Consider the following 26,557-nt stretch of genomic DNA (forward strand, 5'->3'; position numbering starts at 1 on the left):
CGTCCCTGCGCCTGGCTCCGTGCGCGGACCCGGGAGACCGCCGCGCTCCCCGCATTCCTGCCGCCCTCCCCGGCCCGGCCCCGGTCCCGGTCCGGCCCCGGTCCGGTCCCGGTCCCGGTCCCGGTCCCGGCACCCGCGGCCGGCCCAGCCCCTCCGCAGCACGGAGCAGGTAAGCGCTCGCCGGGAAGAGACTCCCAACCCCCCCCTTCTTCCTCCTCCTCCTTCTCCTCCTCCTCCTCCTCCGGCGCCTCCTTCCTCCCGGCCCGCAGCCCTCCGGCTGCACCGAGCCCCGACGGGCGGGCGGCGGGGTCGCACCACCCCTCGCCTCTCCCCCCCACCCCGCCACCCGGTGACACACACACACCCCCCCGGGGGGGCTCCCCCGATGTGTGTGGGGCACAGCCGGGGTGTCCCCACGGTGTCCCCAACCACCCCCCCACCCGTGGAGTCCCCAGGCTCCCGCCCCGTCGGGGCTGTGTGCCCCCCCCGCCTCCCCTCCGGTGCGACCCCCCCCCCCCGCTGCATCCCCGGGGTGCGCGGCGGGCGCGGGCTATAGGGTTACAAAGAGGCCTTGTGTACGGTATGGCCCATACGTCGGGAGCGGGGAGGGCGCGGGCGCCAGGCCTTATATAAAGCGATAAACCGTCCCGTCTGTCTCCTGTCCCCCCCTTTCCCCCCCCCTTCCCCGGCTCCCGCTCCTCCCCGGGAAACGGGGGTCCCGGGTGGGGTGCGTGTGTGGGGGGCCACACGCGTGTCACGTTACATGTGTGTCACACGCATGTAGGGGATGACCATACGCTGACTGTATGCTAAACACTTTGTGCCTCGTCATAGGGGCGCATTGCTAACGAGGCAGCAATTAGGTGTATAATTTTCAGCAGTGTGTCATCTTTATTATTATTATTATTTTATTTTTGCACCCGCCTCGGGTTTGGGGTGGTTGTGTTGTGTTTTCCCCCCCCCCCAACCCTCTTGGAAGGGAAATAAGGCCAAGCCCTCGCAGTGCCGCCCACCTCCGCCCCCCGAAACCGCTCAGGCCCTATGCGTTTGGCCTATACCAGCTGAGAAAAAAAACCCATATTTTGGGGAAGAATCAGCTGGAAATGGTACCGGAGGCTGTGCCGCGGCGGTGGGCACCCTGCAGCCACCCATCGCTGTTGGGCGGTTGGCGTGGGGTGGCGAGGGAAAAGGCGCGGGAAGAGTTTTTTGGGGGGTTTTGGTGCTTTGTGGGGAGCCGAGCCGGGCGGCCGTCCCACCGGCGAAGCGATAATCTCCGGTGTCAGGCGCGCCGGGGTATTTTGGGCTCCGGCGTCCTCTCTCCCCTCCTATCGCTTTACCCGGCGCGGGTACGTGCGCGCCGTGAGTCAGGGCTTTGGCACTGCCCGGCAACCCCGGGGGGCCCTGCCAGCGAGGCTGCCACCCCCCCGCACCCCCCACCCTGGTTTTGGGGTGCTCGCGATGATGGGTGGAGAATTGGGGGTCTGCCAGGCTGGTGACCCCCCCGTGCACCCACTGGCCCTGGGGGCCTCCGTGGCCCCAAAGTCCTTCCCTGCACCCAGGTTTCAGGTTGGGTCATCGGGTTGGGTCATTTCCCCCCAGGGATGGGAGGAAGAAGGTCCCCAAATTGGACGGGGGGATGAGGGCTCGCCAAGGTCACCCAACAGCGAAGCCATGGGAGAAATGGGTGGGGGGTGTCGAGGCTGGGACGCCGCTGGCGGGGGCAGGTGACAGTCACCGCGGCACCACCTGAGTGGCGTTCCCAGCACTTGCCCACCGGAGAGGACGGGCACAAGCATCCCGTTGGGAGAAGGGGCTGGATTTGGCCCTGTTTGGGTTTGCAGGGCTGGCATTCCCGCGGGAAAGGACTGCGGGTGGGTGCGGAGTGAGCAGCCGCCCCCTCCCGGCCGGGTGGCAGTGGGGGACATTCCCGTCCCCAGGGGACCTCGGGCACCCAGCTCCCTCTCCGGGGCGGGCGCGTGGCTGGCACCGCACCGGCTTTTCTAACAAAAATAACCCTTCGAAAGCAGCGGGCTCCGTGGTGGGCTCCAGACACCTTGTGTAAGCGGCACCCGGGTATTTCAAAGACCCTTGTCCCGACCGGGGTGACCGCGGTGTCGGGGCTCAGCTCAGAGCAGGGGAGGATGCTTCAACCAGGGCATTTTGCAGGGGCAAAGGGGCTCAGAGGTGACCCCCCCCCCCCCGGCAGCCATCCCACCTCTAACATCCCCCTCCCGCAAAGCAAAACCCCCTTCCAGCCTCCACCTCCGTCTCTAAAAGGGACTCGCGTCCATTTCCCGTGACGCACGGTCGCTATTTATCACGATACCAGAAACAGCATCTCCTTTTAATCGCCATTTTCAGCCTCACCGAGCGGGTCGGGAGGCAAGTCCCGGTGGCCCCGGGGCCGTGCCCAGGGAAGGAGCCTTTTCCCAGCGGCGTGTGAGCGGGTCACGGCTCTGGGGAGGTGGGGGTGGCAGTGATAATCAGCTATAATTAATGTATTAAAAAGCGAGTAACCGCGCAGCTCCCGTCAAACGCACACCGGGCACGAGGCCGGCGGCAGGTGAGCTCAGCAGCGGGAGCGGTGCCGGCTGGAAAGGGGGGAAATGAGCAACTTTGGGCTGTTTGCAGGGGAAAAAAACGGGTTTTCCTGCCTTAGCACCTCTTCGCCCATCCGTGGGAGCGGAGGATGGAGGGAAAGAACAGAGAACGAGCTGCAAAGCCCTAACCAAGGGTGCTCCCGGGATTTGGGAGGCAAGAGCCATCCTGGTGCTCTTTCCGGGTTTGGGATCCCTCTGTCCTCAACGGACAGGGTGGATGCCGTCCAAAAACGTCCCATTTCTAGGAACTTCTCTCTCTCATTAAATCCTTGGCGGCAATTCCGCGGGGCTGCCACCGTGTTTGCACCACCTTGGGCGCTGCTGGCGGATGGGATAGAACCAAATCCCTTGGATTCCGGGAATCTCCCATGCCCGGGGTGACCAGGCCGTGCTCTGAGCTTCTCAACTGTGGGTCTCGGGTGTTATTTGGGGTCGGTGGCCGGGTCGGGGGCCGCGGTGGCCGAGCCCAGGCACCTGCGTGTTGCGGTCGGGGCAGGCACCTGAAGAGCGTGGGCGTTCGCTGTTGCCACCGTCACGTGGCGGCTTATGAAATGTTTTTTTGGAGGGAGGGAGGGAGGGAAGGTAATGATGGGGTGAGCCGGCGGGGCCGTGCCCCGTGCCAGCCTGCAGCGGGCACGCAGCAGGAGCTCCCCCACCCCCCCCCCCCCACCCCCGGCCCCTCTCCTTCCTCCTTCCATGATAACGCGCGGCCGGATCCTGCTGCGGGTCTGGACACGCCGTTACAGCTCCCGGTGCTTCGGTTTTCCCCGCCTGTGAAATGGAAGCGAGGGGCCCCCCGGTAAAACCCTCCTCGTGGTGCCGGACGGCCGCTCGCCTGCCCGTGGGGAGGTGGGCGGGGGGGGGGTGTCACACCGTGGTGGGTGGCGTTTTGGGCTCACCCTGCAGCGCGTTGCGGGGTTTCGTGGTGAGAGCGCGTGGCTGAGCCCTCCGGAGGTGACGGGCCACGAACCCCATGGTCCCATCCCCGGGGGTGGCCGCTGGTGGCCCTGTGGGGACACCATTCGCTCAGGGCTCCACATTGGCACAACCGATGGGGTCCTGCGGGCAAAGGGTCCGGAGAAATACGAGTGTCCGATCGCACGAAGCACACCCCATCCCGCTGGTGCAAATCCCGCAGGAGCGTGTCCCTTCACCTGATCCCCGACGGATGCAACCCTGCGATGTCCCCGGCGTCCCCCGTTAACGTGCCGTGAGACAGCAGTGGTGCCGAAACCCAGCGCGCACAAGGCCGTCGCCTTCCAGCTGGCTGTGTCACGAGATGCGCCAGGTCTCAGCCGGCCAAAGCCGACCCGGAGCTCATCCTTGGCCATCCTTGTACAAGCCGGAGGCACAGAAGGTGACTTCCATGCATTTTAGGGCCACGCTTCACGCCGTAAGAACTAACGCTGGGAAAGGCTCGCTTGCAGGTGGCTCGCGGCTGGCGAGATGCAAGCGATGGAGGAGGCTGGTTTATCCCTTTCCCCCTCGTCGCTGGGGGGGGCGGTCGGTACGGAGCCGGAGCGTGTTTTGGCAGAGCTCCCCCGGCTGCAGGGGGTGGCTGGGGATGGGACGGCAGAGCTGGAGCTAATTTTAGGAGGTGGGCAGAGCCTTGCGGGACGCGGCTGGCTGGAGGGACTTGTTGTGCCATGGTGCCCACGAGCATTGAGAGCCGTTGCCGGGTCTGAAGATGCTGCCATGGGTTGAGGAGGTGGCCCCGCACCATCAGCCTGGCTTTCCACCATGGTGAAGAGCCGTGCCACCGCTGGTGTCCCAGCTGCTGGAGGGGTGACAGCTCTAGGGACGCGGGCAGGGGATGCCTGGACTCCTGGTTTGAATTACCCAGGACTTGGTTGAGCCCCGCGCCGCTCCGTGCCTCAGTTTCCCCACGGCCGTCTCGCCGGCGCTCTCCCCCGGCGGGGTGCGGTGGAGGCAGGAGGGCCAGCCGGGCTCGGGGATCCTTGCCTGGGAGCGCCAAGCCTTATTATTTCCCCACGACTGTCTCCTCCTCGCTCCTCGTAAAATTAGATCCAGCTGTTCACAATAGCCACTAACTTCTCTCCGGAAGATGTTCAAAGTTTACAGACGCGGAGCGGCGCGGCGTGCGTGGAGGATGGGCTGCCGTTCCCATGCCAGCTCCTCGCCGCCCGCCCTTCCCCCAGAGGCAGCCAGCTCCTGCCTTCCCCCCCGCACCCTCCCGCCCCCCCCCCCCCCACCCTCGGCTTAGGCAATTCGGGTTTAGGAAAAAGCACGCCCGCACGCAGGCACGCGAGCCCCCGACCCAAGCGAGTGTCGGGTTTTTATTAGCAGGAAGATTTGGGCGCTTCGCAGGCCAGGAGCAAAGGTCTGGTGGCGAAACCAGACCGCTTTCTCCCTGCCCGGTTTCTTGCCCGCTCGCTTGGTGGACGAGTTGGGCAGGGTGCTCGCTTGGTGCTCGCCAGCGCCTGTGCTCCTCTATGGCGTGAGCTTGGTGCTCCCTTGGTGCTCTCTTGGTGCTAACTTGGTGCTTGCCGGCGCCTGTGCTCATCTATGGCATGAGTTTGGTGCTCCCTTGGTGCTCCCTTGGTGCTAACTTGGTGCTTGCCATCACCTATGCTCCTCTATGGTGTGAGTTTGGTGCTCCCTTGGTGCTCTCTTGGTGCTAACTTGGTGCTTGCCGGCGCCTGTGCTCATCTATGGCGTGAGCTTGGTGCTCGTTTGGTGCTCGCCGGCGCCTGTGCTCCTCTACGGCATAAGTTTGGTGCTCGCCAGCGCCTGCGCTCCTCTACGGCATGAGTTTGGTGCTTGCTTGGTGCTCACTTGGTGCTCGCTGATGTCTGTGCTCCTCTACGGTGTGAGTTTGGTGCTCACTGATGCCTGTGCTCATCTATGGCATAAGTTTGGTGCTTGCCAGCGTCTGTGCTCCTCTGTGGTGTTAGTTTGGTGCTCGCTTGCTGCTCGCTTGGTGCTCACTGGTGCCTGTGCTCATCTATGGTGTGATTTTGGTGCTTGCTCGGTGCTCGCCGGTGCGTGTGCTCGTCTATGGCGTGCGTTTGGGCTCCGGCTCTCGCATGGGGTGGCCGCGGTGCCCCACTCGCAGCCTTTCCTGGGTGGCATCACAGAGCGGAGGGTCGGGGGCCGGCTCCGAAGTTTGGACATCAGTGTGCCAGGCAGGGGCTTAGCACGCCGTGCCAGGCTCTCCGGCACTTTTTGGGCCATCCTCCTTGCCGGAGCTCCTTCTTTTACCAAGAACACCGCCTTGGTGTATTTTTAGCAACTTGTTCCCCGAGGATTCCAGAGCCATTTTTCAATCTGCGGAGCGGGAGTCGCCGCGGTGCCCGTTTCCAGCTCTCGGCTCGGGCAGCGGCGATGAGAAGGCGATGCTCTGCCACGGGCACCCGGCGCGCTGCTGGCGTGCTCGGGGTTTTGCTTGCCGCCGGGCCGGTCTGGGGTGATGGCACGCAGGAAACCGGTGCTAAACTGAAATCTCCCTTTCTGGGAATAAATCGCCGCCGCGGTTCGTGCAGGGCAGTGGGTACCTGCTCGTACGGCTCCCGCGTTGAGTGCGGGACCTCAGCGTGGGGCTGCCCCGAGCTTCGTGAGCTCAGGGCAGGAGGGCAGGGAAGCGTGACTCCGGGCAGGGGTGACAGTGGCCAAGTGGCATTGCCCTGTCACCTTTTGCCCCGGCTTCTGGCAGCGGGGGACATCTCGGTGTCTCAGCCGGAATGGTTATGCCTGACATCCCCCCCCGCCCCTGCCACGAGCCTTGTGCCTGGGGTGCCTGGGGCGGGGGGGGTCAGCTCCTGCACCCCCCCGGGATGGGTTTCTCCTCCCGGTGGCTCCGACGGGTGCTGTGACACGGGCAGCGGGCGCAGCTGCTCCACGGGCAGGGTTGGGTTTCGCGGGGGTGGAGGCGGCCGGGGGTGGGTGTGAAATGCATTTGCAGCCTTCCTCCTCCTCCTCCTCTTCCTCCTCCTCGCCTGGCAGCCGGCGTCCCCCGGAAGATGTTTTTCCCTGCTGCAATGGCGTAAAATGGGGTCAGCAGCACCCGAAACTCCTCTGTGGAGGCATTTCTCCTCCCAGGAGTGGGTCTGAGGGGTGACAGGACACCAGGGACGCCTGGCCCTGGGCTCCCCCGTGGCTTCCCCGACCCCAGGGACACTCGGCTTCCCCTTGGGACAAGCCGCACTGGGAGCCTGGAGGGACTCGGGACACGGTGGCCACCCTGAGCTCATCTACAGGGGATTTCAGTGGGAGACATCCCAGGACGGGCTTATTTTGGCGCAGGAGCAAAGCCACTTCAGTGGTCCCCAGTGGGTGCCATGCCTGGGCACTGGCCGTGCCATGGGCCACCCGACGCTGGAGGTGTCACGGGACGGCCATGGCGGTGGCCCGTCCCCAGCAGGCGACTCTAACCCTGTTGTTTCCATCCAGCTCGTTTCATAACGTGGGGAGCAATTAATGCTGCAAAAGCTTTCTATTTATGCGCTGCTGGGTGAAACGCCCCGTCCGGGCTGGGCAGGGCGGCCGTAATTGGGCCAGGGAGGGGAGCCGGGTTTATGGTGTCCCTCTGTCCCCTACCCTCAGGTCTTGAGCCCGGAGGCTTGAGCAAAACCGGCTCTCAGGTCCTCCAGCAGCCGAAACCCAGCTCCGCCGCCCTGCCGGGGCCGGAGGAAGAGGAGGAGATGGAGGGGTTGGTTTGCACGCCCGCGGTTCCGCCGTTAGGAGGGAGCATCTCGGGTTTGTGCCCTGGGGTTTGCCTGATCCCCCTCCTTCCTCCCTGCCCCAATTTTTTTCGGGGCAAATCGCTCAAGTTGTGCCCCGTGTTCGCCCACAGCCCTTTGGGACGAGGGGTCTGAGCATCCTTCAGATGCCGCTGAGTGAGGACCAGCCGCATCCCTGCCGGGAGGGGGCTCGGGGCTTCGCTGGGAGCTGGGGGACCCTTTGGGTGCTGGGGTCTGGATGGAGCTGGGGAGGGGGGGGGGTGGTGGCACGTGGCTGGGGCGGCCCTGGCAGCGCCGCCGACCCCGGTGGGATGCTGCCACGTGGCCTCCTGTGGTTTCCCCGCTCCGATTGCTTCCTGAGCCGCCCGCCAAGCCGGAAGGGACAGGAAGCGATAGAGGGGAGGAAATTAGTCGGGCTGTCTCATGGGGAGCCGGCCCTGGCGCTCGGGGGGCTTTGCCACCGCCCGGGTCCCCAGCCCCTGCCGGGGGTCCCTTTGGGGAGACGGTGGCCGGTCCTCCCCGTCCGGGAGGTGCAGACCTGGGTGGGAGGGAGCAGGGTGGCCGCCCGTCCCTTTCCGAGCCGGGGAATCCCTCACCGCAGCCCAAGAGCTGTTTGGAAGAGGAGCGGGATGTAAACAAACCTCCTTCCACCGCCCTCCCCGCTGAGCTGGGTCTCGCTTGGCCACCGCCACCCGCCTCCATGGGTGCCGGTTGTCCCCAGGACGGTGGCGTGCCAAGCGGGATAGTGTCTCTTGCAGAGTGTGGGGCAGGACGTGGGGCAGGGTGTTCCCGAAGGGTCCCGTGGCGAGCTGACAGGGCGCCGGGGCTCCTGCGAAAAGCACTTGGCTGTTGCGAGAAAAGTGCTGTAGGGTCGTGCTCGGCCGAGGCCAGAGCGTCCGGGCTCGGCGCAGGGTGCTGGGGTTGGCAGCGGACGGGGCAGCGTCGTCCCTGGAGTGTGGTGGCCCTGCCGGGTTCCCCCGGGATGCCCTGAGGCTGTCGGGATTGCTTGGAAGGGCTCTCTGGAGCCGGTGGCCACGTCCGCGCTGCGGGCAGTGTCTCTCCTGTCTCTGTTCCCAGCCGTGTCACGGGGTGGGCAGTGGGGAGGTGGCAGTGGGGACACTGTCCCCGGCCAGCCATCCCCTGCCCGAAACGAGGAGCACGTTAATGAAGTCCTCTGCCTGCCTTCAGATTCCTGCCCGCTCTCAGACCCACCGCCCCCCCCCGTCTCCTGCTGAGCCCCGATGTGCCGGGGGGATGTGGGGAGGAGCTGGGGTCCCCAGGAGTCTCGGCTTTGGGGTCTTGCAGAGCCTGCTGCGTGACGGAGCATCCCCTCTGTGTCCCCGCAGGACATCTGTCCCTTGGGACCTCACCGCAGCGGGGCAGGGTGGCTTCGTGGCCCCCCATCCCGTGCCAGCCCCGGCAAAGGGCTGCCTGCCCAGCACCGGGCAGGATGGGGGCTCCTTTCCCCCATTGCCCCCGGGGTGCCATGGGTCACGGTGATGGGAAGGGGGTGACGGTGGCCTCACGCGTTCCCCCTGCTGGGGGTGACGCGGGCGGCGGTGCTTGGCCTGTGCCGGTGCGAGGCTGAGCACCGTGCGGTGCCTGCCCGGGCTTGTCGGTGAACTTTTATCCTTTCGCCGTGGGGTCCGGGCGCAGGGGGAGAGGGAGGAGGGCTGGATCGCCCCAGGGCCTCCGCATGGGATGGCGGGATGGAGCTGGGGTGCAGCCGCCCCCCCAACCCCGCCTCCAACCCTTGCAGGGTCTGCTGCCCCCTCCAGTGTCCCCAGCGCCGTGGGGGATTGTCCCGTGGGGTCCCGGTGCTGCCCTGACGTGGGTCAGGGGAGCCTGGAGTAAGGAGGGGACCTTGGGGCTGCTCTGCCCCACACCTTGTCCCCTGCCGATGGTGTCAGCTGGGGACACGCTGTGCTGCAGGCCCCCTCGTGCAGTGGATGCCGGTGGCCGTGCCCCGCATCCCCGGGCGTTCGGGGGGATGCTGCGGCAATAGCCCCCACACCCGGTTTGCGAAGGGCGAGAGAGCGGCAGCCCGGGGACTGTGCCCAGGGAGGGGTGACACCGCCGCTGGCCGTGGGACCCGCCGGGAGGGCAGGGGTGGCCGGGACCAGCAAGGAGCATGTCAAGACACATCGGTCCCTGCGCCGCGACACTGGCCCAGGCAGCGCTGGGTGGCAGGGGGGTGCTCGGCCAGGGCTTTGGGCAGACCCTCATTCTTTGCAGCCGGGACATGGGGCTTTGGGACAGTTCAGGGGCTGCCGGGGCCGGGCACGAGGTGGGGCAACGCTTGTGGGGCTGAGCACGCTGGGGAAGCGGCACGCACCGCTCCCCCCAGCTCAGCAGCATGGGACGGGGATGGGGACAGGGTGCTGCCCCGCGCCTGGGGGCTTCGCAGGGGTGATGGCATCTCTGCCTCCATTGCAGCCCCCCGCAACCCTCGGCTCTGAGCAGTGATGTCCCTGCTCTCCCCCCAGCGCCGCCCCACACGCCCCCGGCCCGATCCCTATCGCGGCTGGTTGTGCTGGTCCCGGCAGCACCCTGCTCCCGGCCTCGGCACCCAGCGGGGTGCCCACCGCCCCGCTCCAACCGCAGCTGCTGCCTTCGAAATTATTTCCTTCCCCCCACCACCCACCCAGCAGAAAACACCCGTCTCCCGAGCACCCCTCCCTCCTTGCACCCCTCCTTTTCGCTTTTGCAGGGTTCAAAGAGGCTTTTCCAGGCTCCCCAGCCCCAAGCGGCGCTTGCCGAACAGGCAGCTGCCTGCAGCCCTGCTGCCTGCACAAGCCCTGGGTCTCCCTCATCGTCCCCCCCCCGCCCCGGCCCCACACATGGTGCCGGGGCCGAGCTCTGTGAGGCCGTGGGAATGCCGTCCCCATCTCCTGGCACAGCCTTGGCCTCGCGGGGAGAAAAGGGCTGCCCCGGTGGCATCCTCCCCTGCGGGCACCCATCCTGCACCCCCTGGGCGACCTCGCAAGGGTGCAGCCCCCCCCCCCCTCCTTGGGCTGGAGCGTGGCACCCCGCAAAGGCAGGGTGCAGAGGGGCAAGTGAGTTGGGTGTGGGGGCTCCCTCCTGGCGGGGGTGCCGGCAGGCATGCCTGCTCAGGGGGTCTCGCATCCCCGCTCACAGGGAGCAAGCATCCCCACGGGGGGCTCGCATCCCACGGAAGGAGAGCGTCCCCATGGAGGATGAGCGTCCCCATGAAGGTGAGCGTCCCCGTGAGGGTGAGCGTCCCCACCGCGGGTTGGTGGTCCTGGGGTCCCCAAGCCCCACAGAGCTGCCTGCGCCGTGGGAGGGGGCTTCTCCCCCTGGTCCCTGGGGAGCAGCCGGGAGGCAGGAGCCGGTGACATGTTTTCCGGCAGGTCCGGTCCCCTCCCTGCCCGGAGCAGGTCTGGCCGGCGGTCCCTCCGCAGGCCGGCCAGCCGTGCCGGTTTCCTAATTGCTCCTGTTGTTGGTGTTTTGTAAGGGCTGGGTGTAAGGGCTGGGTGTAAGGCCTGGGTGGAGCGCGGCGCTCGGCCGTGCCTTGCGTCAGCGCGGTGCCTTGCACCCTCCCTCCAGGAAATCCAATGTCTCAGCCTGGCCAAAAGCAGGTTCGGTGGAGGAGGAGGAGGAGGAGGAGGAGGAGGAGGAGGAGCTGCTTCCTCACACCTTGGCCGAGGCCCCGGCATCACCCTCCCTCCTCTCCCAGCTTCCCCAAAAAGGCTGGGCTGGGGTTTCCCTGCCGGGGGGTGGGGGGGGTGGGCAGTGGGGTGGGGGTGTCAGGGGGGCTGGGGAGCTCCTGGGGAGGGGGGGACGTGTGTGTGGGCACCGGTCACACTGCTTCTTCCAGGAGTGCAGCCAGCCCTATAGATTTGCTCTCAGCCCTATAGCTCCATCCTTGGCCCTATAGCGTTGCCTTTGGCCCTATAGCTTCGCCCTCGGCCCCGAAAACACCCGTCAGTTGGGGAGGGCAGGGGGTCTGGTGGGTCCCTGCAAACCGCCCCCCCCAGGTGCCAGCTCCTGGGGCTTTCCTCTCTTGGGGTGAGCTGTTGGCAGCCCCATGGGGCTGGCACAGGGCTGTGGGGGCCCAGGCTGCTGCGGGATCTTGAGGCTGGGGGCAGCTGGGGGGTGTCTCTGGTTCCCACATGGCTGGGGGGGTCCTGGGCTGCCGTGGGGACCCAGGCCACTGTGGGCCCTGGGGTCACTGCAGGGCTGGGGGGGCTGGGGGGCTGCGGGGTCTTGGGCTGCTGTGGTGCAGCTGGGGGGGTTTCTGGTTCCCCCATGGCTGGGGGGTCCTGGGCTGCCATGGTGCCCCCGGGGCTCAGCCCCCTGCTGCGCTCGCTGGGCTGGGCAGAGCCGGGGGGGGGAGTGGGAGGGTCCTGCAGGGGCCATCCCCTGTGTCCCTGCCATCCCCAACATCCTGCTTGGTTTGGACAACGCATCCCTCCTGGGGGCTGCCCCACGGAGCACCCCGGGATGATGTGGGACTCGGGGTGCCATGGGACTTGGGATGCTGTGGGACTCTCAGGGACATGGGACGCGGGGTGCTACAGGATTCAGGGTGCCATAGGACTCAGAGTGCCATGGGACTCGGGGTGCTGTGGGACTTGGGGTGCCACGAGACTTGGGATGCCGTGGGACTCACGGGGACATGGGACACGGGGTGCTACAGGATTCAGGGTGCCACGGGACTCAGAAGAAGGTGGGACCTGGGGTACCACAGGACTTGGGATGCTGTGGAACTCCCAGGAATGGGGGACTCGGGGTGCCATGGGACTCGGTGGGACTCCCGAGGACACAGGACTTGGGATGCCGTGGGATTCCCAGGGATGTGGGACACCGAGTGCCACAGCACTCGGGGGGATGTAGGACTTGGGGTGCCAAGGGACTTGGGGTGCCGTGGGACTCCTGGGGACACAGGACATAAGGTGCCACAGGACTCGGGGTGTCGCGGGACCTGGGGGGATGTAGGACTTGGGGTGCCATGGGACTTGGGATGCTGTGGGACTCCCAGGGATGGGGGACTTGGGGTGCCAGGAGACTTGGGGTGCTGCAGGACTTGGGGGGACATAGAACTTGGGGTGCCATGGGACTTGGGATGTCCTGGGGACATGGGACACAGGGTGCCAAGGGACTTGGGGTGCCACGGGCTCGTCCGGCACCGCTGCCGCCATCCCTCCCTTGGCCGGCTGGCTCGATCCTACAATCCAGTTCTCCTTATTTGGCCACAGCGCTCGGCAAGAGGGGGAGCGGCGGGCGGCGGGGGGGGGGGACCGGAGGGGCTGACATCACATCACGGCGAGGGAGAGCGAGAGAGAGAGAGAGAGAGAGAGAGAGAGAGATGGGGACGGAGGGAGGGAGGGGGGGGAAGTTTCTTTTTTTATAAAAGGAAAAAAAAAAAAAAAAAAAAAAAAAAAGGCCTCGAAGCGCTCTTGAGCCAGGGGCTGCTGCAGTTCCTTTAAAAGGAGATGTCTGCGCCGGAGACCTTTGTACACTCCCAGCCCGTCCGGGAAGCGTGGCGGCACAGGAGACACCTCTCCGCTCCCACCGCCGCCAGCTGCCGCCAAACATGTTATTGCAAAACCCTGCGCCGAGAGCCGGGCAAAGGGAGGAGGAGGAGGAGGAGGAGGAGGAGGGTTGAAGGCTCCCCGGCATCACCCGCCGGCCGGGGAGTGCCCGGGGTCCTGGCCGAGCATCCTTGGGGCGGGGGGAGGCCTTTCCCGGTGCCAGGGGTAGGGCTGCCGGAGGGCTCCGGCCACCTGGTTCCCATTAGCGGGGTCTGGCGTGGAGCCGCCCAGCGTCTCCCTTCAAATCCCGGCTCTGCCTTTGCCAGGCGTGGCGGAGGGGGGATTTTTGGGGCTGGAGGGGGGAAATTCGGCGCCGGCTTGCCCAAGGAGGCAGCTGGGTGGCAGCGGGTGCTGGTGCGGGGTTGGGGCTGTTGCCACCCCATCGCGAGGTGTCACCCGTGGGCACCGTGTGCCCGAGCTCCTCATACAGAAACTGCAGCATCCAGGCTGCTTCTTTCCCAGACTTTATTTGGGTGGTCACCTGTGGCTTGGATGTGGGGGTACTCATGGAAAACATGGCTCTGTCCCCAAGGAAGGCCTGCTTGTGTCTCTGATGCCCCACACCGGGGTGATGCTCCCAGCCCCCGGTACGAATGTGGTCAGGGCCAGCACCGGCAACAGCCCGTGCTGTCACCACAGCCCCTTACCCCCAGCAAGGGTCTAACGGGTGTCCCCTGTGTCCCGGCAGGTTGTCGTGTGTCCGTGGGGGCTCGGGGTCGGAGCCCAGAGCAGCCAGCACCATAGCGTCCAACAGCTGGAACGCCAGCGGCAGCCCCGGGGAGGGGCGGGAAGATGGCCAGGACGGCATGGACAAGAGTCTGGACAATGATGCCGAGGGCGTGTGGAGTCCGGACATCGAGCAGAGCTTCCAGGAGGCGCTGGCGATCTACCCCCCCTGCGGCCGGCGGAAAATCATCCTCTCGGATGAGGGCAAGATGTACGGTGAGTGATGGGGACGAGGACGGAGGCACCGCGCTGCCGGCCAGGATGAGGTGGCTGGGGCTGAAGCAAAACCTTCCTGCCCCAAACCCCCACCGGGGCATCGGCCTGGAGCACCCCCCAGCCCCGAGAGCAGCTTCCCTGGGCACATCCCGGAGCCGGAGCGGGGAGGTGGCAGTGACCCACGTCCCCTCCCTCTGCGCTGGCTCTCCCTCCCGCTCCCTCCCTCTCTCGGCCCTGCCGGACCGACTGGTTTGGTGAAGCCGTCGGGCAGGGAGCGGGTGCGGGAGCACGGGGCCAGCACCAGCCCTCCCGCTCCCTCGCGCCTCCGCATCACTCCCCAAACCCTCCCCAGCTGGACCCGCCGGTGGGGGGAGCACCCGGTGGCGAGGGCCACCCGCCCACCCCGAGCCACCAGCACCCAGCTTGGATTTTGGTGACTTTGTTGGTAGCTGGTTGGGCTCACTGGTGTGATGAGTTTGGGGGAGGTCTCAGCCTAGTTCCTGGTGTCTCCCGAAACACCTCTGTCTTGGTGGCTCTTTGCAATGGGGAGGAAGAGGATGAGGACGAACAATGCCGGCAAGGGGTGATGGTGGCACAGGACGCATGGTGCCACCAAAGAGTAGTGGGAGGTGCCCTGGTGACCCCATACCTACTGGGGTAGGGGCTGGTCCCTCCTCCCCTCCACCTCCCATGATGTCACCCCCAGGGCTGGTGACCTCAGAGCTCGGGATGGGTTGTCACGTTACCGTCACCCCATGGTGACGAAGGGACCAAAGCCGGCGTCTCCGTCCCCAGCCTCCAAAATATACCCGCCTGGGATGCTGGCGTCACCGGCAATGGCTCACCCGCCGCCGGCGCAGAGGGGCGAAGGGGCCGAGGCTTTGCACCGTGTCACCGTCCCCGGCTCCACGCCGGCTCCCTGTGCCACCCCACTTTCTGGGCCCCCCCCCAACCCGGGGCGTTGGGGCTGGCAGCCATGGCGGGGGGGAGCACAGGGCTTCCCAAGCGGGTGCATTTTTTGGATTTCTCCGGGAATAGCTGAAGTGCCGCCGGGAGCCTGGCCCTGCGCAGCACGCCGAGCCCCGACCGGTTTTTCCAGCCTTTCGGAGACATCTGGCAGCTGCTTAAAGAGGCAGCGGCCCCCGCCGCCCGCCTTTCATCTCCCCCAACCTCCCCAGCGCCTCCCCACTGGGACCCCCCGGGACCCCCAGCCGGTGGTGCTGAGCTTACCGGGACCCCCAGAGCCACCAGCGATGCCAGCGTCCAACATAAAGGTGTGCCGGTGCCGCTGCTCTCCACCCCCCCACTTTTCTGGGGGCTCCCATGGGACGCCTATGGCCACGCCAGCCCGTGCCCCACTGATGCCAGCGGTGTGGGGGTGGAAGAAGCAGGTGGGAGCTGGGGTGGGGGGGGGCGAGACGGGCACGCTGGCCCCCCGCTCTCGCTCGCTGCCCGCCGGGTTATTTTTAACCCAGCCTGTCCAACTGGTTCACGTGGTGGTGTCAGGGGAGAGGAATTTGGGGAATGTGGTAATTTGGACCAGGACGTGCCCTCTCGGAGGGAATGGCACACGGTCCCCCGAGGGAATGGCACACGGTGCCGGGTGAATCACGGGGGACGACCGACGGGGGCACGCGGGCACGTGGAGGGTTGCGGGGAGGCTGCGAGGGCGCAGCCCCGGGGCGGTGACTGGGACGCGGTGCGAGGCACGATGGGTGCGGGAGATGCTGGGTGCTGGGCTGGCATCGCCCCACCGGGCTGCGTGAAGGCACCCGCATTTATTTATTTCCCGCATTTATTTATTATTTCCCGCATTTATTTATTTCTCATACTTATTTCCCATACTTATTTCCCCTATCTATTTCCCACGGGCTGGATGTGGGGAGGGAGGGGACAGGACTCGGGGCAGGGGGTACAGGGGGATGCTGCGGTGCTGGGTGAAGGCGGACCCCCAAACTGGGGCTCAGCACCAGGGTCCTCTATGCCCCCACCCCTTGGCAGCACCCTGTTGTGGGCATCATCTCACCCGGGCGTAAAGGACACCCTTGGGGAACCTGGCCCTCGTTAGGCGCTAACGAGGCTGAGGAGCTGGGGGTGGCAGGAGGGTTGGGGGCCGCTCTTGCTGCTTTGGGGTGGCACTGGGGTGCCACTCTGGCCATGCAAGGGGTGTCCCCATTTCTGGGACCCATGGTAGCCCCAGCCACGCACCCACCGGCCCGGCGCGGGCACCCCAAGGCGCAGCCATCCCCGTGCGGCACCTGGCCTTGTCTGTCCCCATGTGTGTCCCCCGCCAGGAGCGCCCAGTTGCTCCGGGACCGGGAGGGGGCCGGCCAGGGTAGAAGCAGGAGGAGGAGGGGGGGGTATATATTTTTTTTAAAAGTGATTTTTTTTTTTTTTTTTTTTTTTTTTTTTTAAAGCCGAAACCCGCTCCAAGGGCATTTCGACAAGTTCCAACCGCGACCATCTGGTCCATTAAAATAAATCTGGCGTGCCTGGCCGCCCCCGTGCGCGGGGGGCGCGGCGGCGGGGGGGGGCCGGGGCCGGGGCCGGGAGAAGAAAGCTCCCAGCTGCTCTGACGTTTGAACGTAGATTGGCCACAGCTGGCCCCTAAAATGTGGCGCAAAAGCAACTTCTGCTTCAAATTAGACCCAGGACGTTAGGAAATACTGGTGGAAAGGCCAGCACGGCTTGCAGGGGGAAGCGGGGTGCTGGGGGGGGTGCCGGGCCACCCCAGCACCCCTGTGGGAAGGGCTGCGAGGAACGGGTTGATCGACTCCTCCGGGGCTGCTCCGGCCAGAATGGCTTTTGGCGGGGTGGCCGTGGTTGCCCATGTTTGGGGACACCGCTGTGGTGGGGGTCCCTGCTGGCTGTCACACCCTCCCCGCCTCCGAGCCCCCTGTGTCTGGGGGCTGCCAAACCCAGTGGGGTGGGAGCCGCAAGGTGGGGTCCTGCTGGCCTGGCAGGGGGGGGCCTGGCCACCACTATGTCCCCTCGGGCCACCCCGCTGTCCCCTCGGGCCAGACAGCTGTCGTGGCAGCGCCATCTCCCGGCAGTGCCGCCCTCATTAAGGACCAGCCTCATTAAGGACCGGCCTCGTTAAGGACCAGCATCATCAGGCCGGGGTGGGGGCCAGAGGTGCCTTTTGCGGGGGCCGATGGCCCTGGCACCCCCGATTCCCGGAGCTGATCCCTTGGCTCTGCCGGCAGGTCGTAACGAACTGATAGCCCGGTACATCAAGCTGCGGACGGGGAAGACACGGACAAGGAAGCAGGTGAGGCCGTCGCTCTGCTTTTTCTCATGGGAGGGCTCCGGGGGAGGCGGGGGGTGGGACGGAAGGGGGGTACCAGGTAAGCCCGGGGGGGCAGTGGGTGTCCGGCTGCGTCGCCCGTCCTCTGCGTCCCCTCCTGGAGCCACCATCGCTGCCAGCAGGACCCTCGTCCTCGGCGAGGAGCTTCGTCTGCAAGGACAAACGCCCTCGGGCTGCTCTGTCCCAACCTCACCCGGGGATGCCCTGAAATTCGGGGTGCCGGGGGCAGGCAGCACCCAGCGCCCCCCCCCACCCCCCGGCCTGGCTGGGGTCACCCCAAGGGTGGCAGGAGCCCTGGAAGTGTCCGTCTGAGCAGCACGTGTGTCCGTGTGCATGGCTTTGCTGCTCCACCTGGATCCAGGGATCATTCCCACCTCTGCCCCTCGCCGGGCTTTATGCGGCGCGTGCCAGACGCCACGGTGAAGGCACCCCCCCCGAAGTCCCCAGCTGCGAGCAAAGTGTCCCCATCCCGGGCAGGGGACGGGCTGTGCGGGGTCTGCGACGCCGGTCCCGGGGGAGGGGCTGGGGGTACCGCAGAGCCCTCGCTCCTACCTCACTGCCCCGCGAGGCGGGATGCTGGGGCGGGCAGGGATGCGGGCAGGGATGCGGGCAGGGATGCAGGCAGGGATGCGGGCAGCAATGCAGGCAGGATCCTCCTCTGCCTGCACAGTGTGGGCAGGGGCACAGCCAGCCTCGCTGCCCCCTTGTGCCAGAGACTAAACCTGTCCGAGGACCGCACTGCCACAGCCCTTGATGGGACATGTCTCTTTGTCACGCGTCCCATGGCTCTTACCTCCGTGGTGGCCCCCAGTCGGGAGCCACGCCGCAGAGCTGCTGGCCCAGGATGCTGGGGAGCATCTCCCACCGCAGGGGGACACTTACATTGGGACTGGCCCATGCCATGAGTCCCCACAAAGGAGGGATGCTGGTCCCCAGGCACCGGGGGGGGACATCCCTCCAGGACTGATGCTGGAGGGAGAGGGACCAGGCTCCGGCCACTGTCCCTGTGTTCAGACCAGCGCCAAGCAGCGCTTTATTTCTGGCTTAAAGCCTTAACTGGCCCCCCCGCCAAGGTCCCCCCTTCATGGGGGGAAGGATGCGGTGCTGGTGGAAGCGATGCTCCGGGGGGGGGGGGTCGACTTGGGAAAAGCACAGGGGAGAGCGCATGTGGCATTGTCCCCTCCGTGCAGTCGTGTCCTGGGGTCCCTTCTGGGGCAGCCTGGCGCTGGTGGGAGAAAGATCTCGGCAAAATCAGCCCCGGTGGGTGCAGGGACCGCCCCCCCAGCCCCCGCCACTGCCTGTGGCTTGGGGCAGGCACCCCAGCCTCCGTGCACATTCATGCATGTGCGGCAGCCCCTTTTCTTTGGATCCTGCTCTTATAGGGGTCTGGACACACAAAAAAAAAAAAAAACCCACCCCTTTTTTCACCTTTTCCCCCTGCAAAACCAGCAGGAGCCCTGGGGGAACGAGCCGGTCCCCCCTGGATCTCGGGACCGGTGGTCCCGCTGCAGCCCCACCTGGGGTAACCCAGGGGCACCCCAAACCTGCCGGGTGTATCCTGCGTGCAAGCTCACAGGGGCTGGGGGGGTCCGCGTGCAAGCTCACAGGGGCCGGGGAGGGGGGGTTCCATCTGTCTGTCCAGGAAGCCCCAAGAGACAGTAAACGCAGACACCCCCCCACAACTGCAGCAGCTTCACCCTGAGGAGCTTCACCCCAACCGCGGTGGGGGCACAAACCAGCATCAACCAGCGCAGCGCCGGGGTCCCCCCCCAGCACTTTTCCTCCCTCCAGCTGGCAGCAGGCGCCGGACCCCGAGCATCTCCAGGAGCATCACCCCGGCAGCCCCGCGCGCTCCCCCTCCCACCACCACCCCCCGGCCTTTTTTCTCCGCGCTCCCTTCCCCGGGGAACAACATCCCACCTTGCCGAGGGCGGGGGAAATGTATCTTCACGCTCTCTGTATTTTCCTTTCCGAACGGCGTGGCGGGCGCTAGGTGTCCAGCCACATACAGGTTCTAGCTCGGAAGAAGGTGCGGGAGTACCAGGTTGGCATCAAGGTACGTTGGCGCCCTTGCCCAGGTGTCCGCGGCGGTGTCTCTGTGAGCATGGGCAGCCCCTCTCCTTCCTCCTCCTCCTTTCCTCTGGTTGACGGCTCTGCTGTTTCCCCCTCTCCTTCTGCTCTCTCTCTGCAGGTCTCTAGCCATTTGCAGGTTCTTGCCCGGCGGAAATCTCGTGAGATTCAGTCCAAGCTGAAGGTACGCGTGTCCCCCCCCTCAGCCCGGCCTGGCCCCCCCCTCGCCCCCCGCCCGCTGACGACTAACGCACTCGGCTCTGCGGTGTGCCGCTTGCTTTCTTTTATATCTCTCTTTTTTTTGGTGGTGGTTTTTTTTTTCTTCCCCCCTCCCTCGGCTCCTGGGACCAGATGGTTTTTTGGTGGCATCGTCGGGGGATGCCCAGAGAGAAGTGCCAGGGGGTGTCCGGCTCGAAGGCTGGGGGGGACACACCAGAGCCCTTCCCGCTCTCCCAGGAGGGTGAATTTGGGTGCCAAATCCTCTTCTTTAGCCCAGGCAAGGATCTCACCATGGGGAAGTGGGGGTTTAAACCCTCCTCCGGTGATGCTCGAGGGCTGCCCTCTCTTTTGGCCCATCAGGGGTTACCCCAGGAGGGGAAGGACCCCCCCCCAGAGCAGCCAGCAAGGCAAAGTGCCATTCAAGCAAAGGATGCAAAGCTCTTCCTCCCCTAGCTGAGACCTGGCACCGCTTGTAACGGGTGCCGGGGGGGATGTGGGCAGAAGCAGGGGGGTCCCGGGGGTCCCTGCAGGCTGCCAGCCCGGCGGCTTGCGATACACCAGGGTCTGAGTATGGCCCAGGTGGCACCTCAGGGACGAGGGTGGCAGCGGGTCCGAATGGGGCCAGGCTGCCAGGGAGGGGGCACGGCGGTCCCGGGGAGGGGGCACGGTGGTACTGGGGCAGCCCGTGGTTCCAGGGGCTGAGGGAGCCGAGCGAGGAAAAACTGGATCATCCTTTCTTCTCTGGTTGGCTTTTCTTTCCTTCCTTCCTCCTAACTGGAGCCCGACTAACCCTTCCGTAACCGTCCCACCGAGCTTCGTGGCGGTGGTGGGGAGGGTGATGATGGGCGGGGGGGGCATCGCCGAAGGACCGAGCCCTGCTCGGGTTGGACCCACAAGGGACAAGGTGCGGGACAGAGCGGTCCCCACAGCCCACCCGCCCGCTGGGGACAGCCGGCTCCGGGCTGGGCTGCACAGCCCGGGATGCTCCTGGGTTTGTCCCCACACTGTCACACCGGGCAGCATCTCCCTGGGCAGGATCCCGGGGGGGGACCTGCTGCCTTGCCGAGGGTGTGGGAGCCTGGAAAACTTTCCAGCCCCCTGCCAGGCTCCAAGACCACACGGTCCCAAAAACATCGCCACCTCCCCGTTCCCCCATCTTCCCATCCCGGGTGCTGTCCCCAAGCCCCCAGCACTGAGGCTGGCAGCGGGGGCCACCGTGAGAGCTGGCGCTTGGTGTTTTGGTCCCCAAAGCTTTAAGGAGCTCCGGGTCGCGCTGCCCGGGAGCCCCCCATGCCATGCCCTGCAGCAGGGACCCCGGTGCCCCCATGAGCGGGGTGCCAGGAGGGTGCCCGCACCCCGGCAGGTTTGGTTTGCTGGGAGAAGCCGGGAGAGGGCACCCAAAACTCCTTTGGGAGATTCCTCTGGGCTTGTGCATCTTCAAGCCAGCTTCCAACCCCAAGGGGGGGGCAGTTGGGGCCGGGGCCGGGGGGGGAAGGAGGGGCGGGTGGCGCATCAGGGGCAGCAACAGCAGGAGCCTTTGCACAAAAAAATTAATTGGAACGGAATGGGATGGGATGGGATGGGATAGGATGGGATAGGATAGGATAGGATAGGATAGGATAAGATGGAATGGAATAGAATAGAATAGGAATACAATAGAATAGGAATAGAATAGAATAGGAATGGGAATAGAATAGAATAGGGATAGAATAGAATAGGAATGGGAATAGGATAGGAATAGAATAGAATAGGAATGGGAATAGAATAGAATAGGAATGGGGAATAGAATAGGAATGGGAATAGAATAGAATGGGAATGGAATAGGAATGGAATAGGAATAGAATAGAATAGGAATAGGATTTCCTATTTCCAGCACAGGGCACAGAGAATGGAATGGAATGGAATAGAATAGAATAGGATTTCCTATTTCCAGCCCAGGGGAGGGGATGGGATGGGATGGGATAGAATAGAATAGAATAGAATAGAATAGAATAGAATAGAATAGAATTTCCTATTTCCAGCGCAGGGGACAGGGGAGTGAGAGGCAGGAGTGACCCCAGGGCTCCGGGGATGGCGGTTGGCATCCGTGGCTGTGCTCTCCGTCCCAGGCCACGCTGCCTGCAGGAATCCGGCAGGGAACAGCCCGGGCAGAGATCTCCCCAAGCGATAGGCTGTGGATGCAAAACATCCTTTTCCCAGCCATACTTGGAGGCAAATCCTGGGGCAGGCAGCCCTGTGCCCTCCCCCAGCGCTCGTCCTCTTGAATGGAAACTCCCCCCCGTCAGCAATATATATATATATATATATATATTTTTAAGCTGCTCCTGCCCTGCCCCAGGTGAAAATAAATGAAGCGATTGATCCCCGAGGAAGGTTCCGAGGGAAACCAGAGGGTGTGCGGTGGGAGCAGCCCGCACATGTCCTGGCAATGCGGCACGAGGAGCAGCCCCGTCCCGGGGGCAAGACCTCGGAGCCCCCCACACCCCCCCGGGTCCTGCCCCAGCAGTGCTGCGACCTCCGGAACAAAAGGGAAAAGGGGAAAAAAAAAAATTAGTCTCCTATATAAATGCACACAGGGCATGGGGGGGGGTGTGTGTGTGCCCAGGCTCTTCCTTACGGTGCCTATAGGGGAGTTGGTGCCCACACCCCGGGGAGCTGGGGGTCCTTTGCCGGGCAGGAGCCTCTCCGTGCCCTGGATGCAAGCGCCGGGGGCTGCTGAGGGGGTTGTAAAGGGCATTAAAGGCTGTAAAGGATATTAAAAAGCCAACAAAGGCGCAGGCCTGGCTTGCCACAGCGACCCCCTAAAATAGTGGGGGCGGCTTTGGCATCCCGTTCCTGTGGGATTAAGCCCGGAATCGGTGCCCGTCCTGCGCATCCCCCGGTGACCGGCCGGGTCGAGGGGTTCGCTCCCCAAATCAGGCTGCAGCGATGAGCCGGGGTGGGGGGGAGGGATACACAGCTCTGGGGGGGGTGCCCGCGGGCTCCCACGATGCTCTAACCATTTTTTTTTCTCCTTTCTTTTGCGGACAGGCCATGAACTTGGTAAGTTGAGCTTGTGTTTGCGATGCCTTTCGTTTCCCCGTGGCCTTTCCGCCCCCTCCCACGGAGGGGCTGAACCCCTCCGTGTCCCCCGGGGGAGCGGGGACACCTTCCGCACCCGACAGCTCCTGCCCGGGGGCCATTTGCAAGCTTAAAGCATTAATTACCATGGGTGTATTTTGGTGTGGGGGGGAGCATCCCGGTCCCTTGGCCAGGGTGCACAACCGGCTCCGTGCTTTGCAAAACCTGCCGGGCACACTCAGATTGGAAATGGGGGGGGTGTGGGGGTGTGGGTGTGTGGGTGTGTGTGTCTCCATCTGCCTGTGTAACCTCTGTGTCCCCTCTGTCCCATGTGTCCCCCCCCCACCTCCCAGGACCAGGTCTCGAAGGATAAGGCTCTGCAGAGCATGGCTTCCATGTCCTCCGCGCAGATCGTGTCGGCCAGCGTCCTGCAGAACAAGCTCAGCCCCCCCCCTCCTCTTCCTCAGGCCGTCTTCTCTGCTGCCCCCAGGGTGAGGACGGCCCCCCCGTAGGCGACACTCCGGGGTGGGGGACACGGATCCCCATGTGTACTGCACAGGGGGCAGGGGGGGGGATGTTCGATGGCCCTTGGTTGTGGTGGCAATGCAAGGGGGGGGGGGGCTTTGGGGGCTCCCTGTGGTTTGCAGCAGGTGGGGAGGGGAATTTGGGGGGAGGGGGGGGCGTATCAGAAGCCGCTGACTCTTCCTTGTGCTGTTCCCTCAGTTTTGGAGTGGGCCTATCCCAGGACAGCCTGGACCCTCTCAGGAGTAAGTAGGAGCCCCCTCCTGTGCCGGCCAGGACCCCCCCTTCCCTTGGCAAGGGGCTGGGGCGACCCGGGCTTCGTTAACCTAACGATGCTCTTTGTTTTCCAGCATTAAACCGTTTGCACAACCAGCTTACCCCATCCAGCCACCCATGCCTCCATCACTAGCCAGTAAGTGCTGTCCTTGGCTCCCACCCCCCCGGCACCCCCCCGCACCCCTCTCCCATGCCACCCTCCCACCCGCAGTGTCACCCACCCGCGGTCCCCTCCCCAGCCCAGCCGGGGCAAAAACCGGAATTTAAACCCAGCCAAAAGCCCCACAGGACCCCCGCTGCTCCCGGCTGTGTCCCCCCCCGCAACCCAGTCCCTTTCCACCCGGGATGGGGACTGGCACATCCCATGTTTTGGACACCCGGTGGGAAAACCCCCACCATGCTGGGAGACAGGGGAGAGGGGGGGATGCGGTGGGGACAGCAGCGCCGTGGCGGTGCAGGGGGGGTGGGTCGTCCCAGCTCATGGCTGGCCCCCACACACACTCTGTGCCCCCATCACCTCCAGGTTACGAGCCCTTGGCTCCGCTCCCGCCAGCCGCCTCGGCCGTGCCCGTCTGGCAGGACCGCACCATCGCCTCCGCCAAGCTCCGGCTCCTCGAGTACTCCGCCTTCATGGAGGTGCCGCGGGACGCCGAAACGGTAACGGTCCCCTCCGCGTCCCCCCCCCTACCCGCGGTGGGACGGTGCCTGTCCCGGCGCTTGGTGGCATCTTGCTTTCATCTGACCTCTCGTTTTGATTTCCCCGCCCCGGTCCTTACAGTACAGCAAACACCTCTTCGTGCACATCGGGCAGACGAACCCCTCGTACAGCGACCCGCTGCTGGAGGCCGTGGACATCCGCCAGATCTACGACAAGTTCCCCGAGAAGAAAGGTGGCCTCAAGGAGCTCTATGAGCGTGGGCCCCAGAACTCCTTCTTCCTCGTCAAATTTTGGGTACGGTGCTGGGAGGGGGGAGGATGGGGAGGGTTGTCCTCAAGCCGCGGGCTCATCACAGGTTGGGCCCTGTGGGAGCATCCTGAGCAGCTCCATGAATGTCCCCTGTCGCCATCGAGAGCTGGGTGTGATGGCACCTAACGGGACCCTCTCCCCACTCTCATCTCTCCAGGCGGATCTGAACAGCACGATCCAGGACGGGCCGGGGACTTTCTACGGTGTCAGCAGCCAGTACAGCAGCGCAGAGAACATGACCATCACTGTCTCCACCAAGGTGTGCTCCTTTGGGAAGCAGGTCGTGGAGAAGGTGGAGGTGAGTCCCGTGCCCCACTGCATCGGGAAGGGGTGGGAGCTGGGTCTGCTGCAGGTCTCGGGATGGAGAAAGCCCCAGGGCTGGGTGTAGGACACGTGGGTGGGGTGGAGGGGACATCTCCACCACGTCCCAGTTGGCCACCCCGCCCCGTGCCCGCGGCCGCCAGGGTGTTCGGGCTCCCCTGGGGCGGCTGCTCACTCGGCTGTCCCCCGCAGACGGAGTACGCGCGGCTGGAGAACGGCCGGTTCGTCTACCGCATCCACCGCTCCCCCATGTGCGAGTACATGATCAACTTCATCCACAAACTCAAGCACCTCCCGGAGAAGTACATGATGAACAGCGTCCTGGAGAATTTCACCATCCTGCAGGTACCTCCCCTCCTTTCCCAGGGAGCGTTTCCCACCGGGAGCACGGTGCCCACGCTTCCATTGACCCGCCGAGCTCTGCCCAGCCCCGGGGCACCCCGGCTTGGCAGTGCCTGAGCCCACGCAACCCCCCCCCCAAAAAAAAAACGTGTAGCAGATTTTTAGTGGTGCAATTGAATTGGCTGTGCCTGAGCCCGTAAAATGCTCCCAAAATCGGGAAGCCTATTTTTGGTGGTGCAAATAAAGTGGCCGTGCCCGAGCCCACGCAACCCCCTGAATAAATGGGGAGCAGATTTTTGGTGGCTCAAATAAATTGCACAGTGCCTGAGCCTGTGCAACCCCCGACAAAAAAACAGGTAGCGGATTTTTGGTGATGTGATGAAAGCGCCTGTGCCTGAGCCCATGCAGCTCCCTGAATTACAGGGAGCGAATCTTAATGGGGCAAATGCAGCGCCTGTGCCTGAGCCCGTTCAACTCCCCCAAATAACGGGTAGCAAATTTTTGGTGGTGCCCTTAAATTGCACAGCGCCTGAGCCCGCGCAACCCCCGAAAAAAGCAGGTAGCAGATTTTTGGTGGTGCAAATAAAGTGGCTGTGCCTGAACCCGTAAAATGCCCCCACAAAATCGGGAAGCCTGTTTGTGGTGGTGCAAATAAAAGTGGCCGTGCCTGAGCCCACGCAACCCCCCGAATAATGGATAGCGGATTTTTGGTGGCGCAATTAAATTGCACAGTGCCTGAGCCTGTGCAACCCCCGAAAAAACAGGTAGCGGATTTTTGTTGGTGCAAATAAAGTGACTGTGCCTGAGTCCATGCAGCTCCCTGAATTACAGGGGGCGAATCCCGACGGTGCAAATACAGCGCCTGTGCCTGAGCCCGTGAAACCCCCCTGAATAACGGGTAGCAAATTCTTGTGGGTGCAGATAAAGTGACTGTGCCTGAGTCCATGTGTCCCCTCCAAAACCGGGTAGCGGATTTTTGGTGATGTGATGAAAGCGCCTGTGCCCGAGTCCCTGCAGCTCCCTGAATTACAGGGGGCGAATCCCGACGGTGCAAATAGCAGCGCCTGTGCCTGAGCCCGTGAACCCCCCCCCCCCGAATAATCGATAGCAAATTTTTGGTGGTGCAAGCCGAGTGCCTGTGCCAGAACTCGTGCAGCACCCAATCCCCCGGGCAAGAAAAAGGGGTAGAAAATTTTTCTTGGTGCAATTAAAAGGTTGGCGATTTAAATGCCTGTGCCCGCGTCTCCCTCCTGACGCCCGCTCTGCTCCGCTCTGCTCTGCCGCAGGTTGTTACCAACAGGGATACCCAGGAAACCTTGCTCTGCATAGCCTTCGTCTTCGAGGTCTCCACCAGCGAGCACGGCGCCCAGCACCACGTCTACAAGTTGGTCAAGGACTAGGGGCCCTCGGGGACAGGGTGGGGGCAGCGGGGAGGGAGAGGGGGGTGGGCCGTGCCGAAAAGCCACCCGTGCCGGTTGCCTCGTGAGAAGTCATTTGGAGAGAGGAGGAGGAGGAAGAGGAGAAGGAGGAGGAGGAAGAAAAACAATAGCCAAAAAAGACTGACTTGCGATCGCAGATGTTTTCCACTTAGGAACAGTTTCTTTTTTTTTTTTTTTTTTTTTTTTGTAAAATAAATTAAAAAAAAAAAAAAAGAAAAAGAAGAATGGGAAAGGAAG

General features: G+C 64.4%; 1 protein-coding gene across 3 annotated transcripts; it reads left to right on the top strand.

The window, feature by feature from the left end:
* TEAD3 (TEA domain transcription factor 3) lies at nucleotides 1-26,298 on the top strand. 3 transcript variants are annotated; one of them, XM_054181166.1, is made up of 14 exons: nucleotides 1-169; nucleotides 13,544-13,797; nucleotides 17,004-17,068; nucleotides 19,098-19,160; nucleotides 19,296-19,358; nucleotides 22,424-22,435; nucleotides 22,807-22,944; nucleotides 23,177-23,220; nucleotides 23,326-23,387; nucleotides 23,775-23,908; nucleotides 24,030-24,203; nucleotides 24,376-24,516; nucleotides 24,732-24,884; nucleotides 26,168-26,298. In XM_054181166.1, exons 2-14 carry the CDS (start codon nucleotides 13,662-13,664, stop codon nucleotides 26,279-26,281), a joined length of 1,299 nt encoding a protein of 432 aa, XP_054037141.1. In that variant the 5' UTR covers nucleotides 1-169; nucleotides 13,544-13,661; the 3' UTR covers nucleotides 26,282-26,298. The 3 variants fall into 3 exon arrangements, with proteins under 3 accessions (XP_054037141.1, XP_054037143.1, XP_054037142.1); XM_054181168.1 differs by lacking the exon at nucleotides 19,296-19,358; XM_054181167.1 differs by lacking the exon at nucleotides 19,098-19,160.
* The last annotated feature ends 259 nt before the right edge of the window (nucleotides 26,299-26,557 follow it).

This window comes from Rissa tridactyla, chromosome 21 (genome assembly GCF_028500815.1).
Source record: "Rissa tridactyla isolate bRisTri1 chromosome 21, bRisTri1.patW.cur.20221130, whole genome shotgun sequence".
Taxonomy (NCBI): domain Eukaryota; kingdom Metazoa; phylum Chordata; class Aves; order Charadriiformes; family Laridae; genus Rissa; species Rissa tridactyla.

What these genes read in the sequence shown, in the direction of transcription:
- TEAD3 (XM_054181166.1), top strand. Translation starts at nt 13,662, where the DNA reads ATGGACAAGAGTCTGGACAATGATGCCGAGGGCGTGTGGAGTCCGGAC. An exon ending in TCTTCTCTGCTGCCCCCAGG is followed by an intron (nt 22,945 to 23,176) that starts GTGAGGACGGCC and finishes CTGTTCCCTCAG; the next exon opens with TTTTGGAGTGGGCCTATCCC. An exon ending in AGGTCGTGGAGAAGGTGGAG is followed by an intron (nt 24,517 to 24,731) that starts GTGAGTCCCGTG and finishes TGTCCCCCGCAG; the next exon opens with ACGGAGTACGCGCGGCTGGA.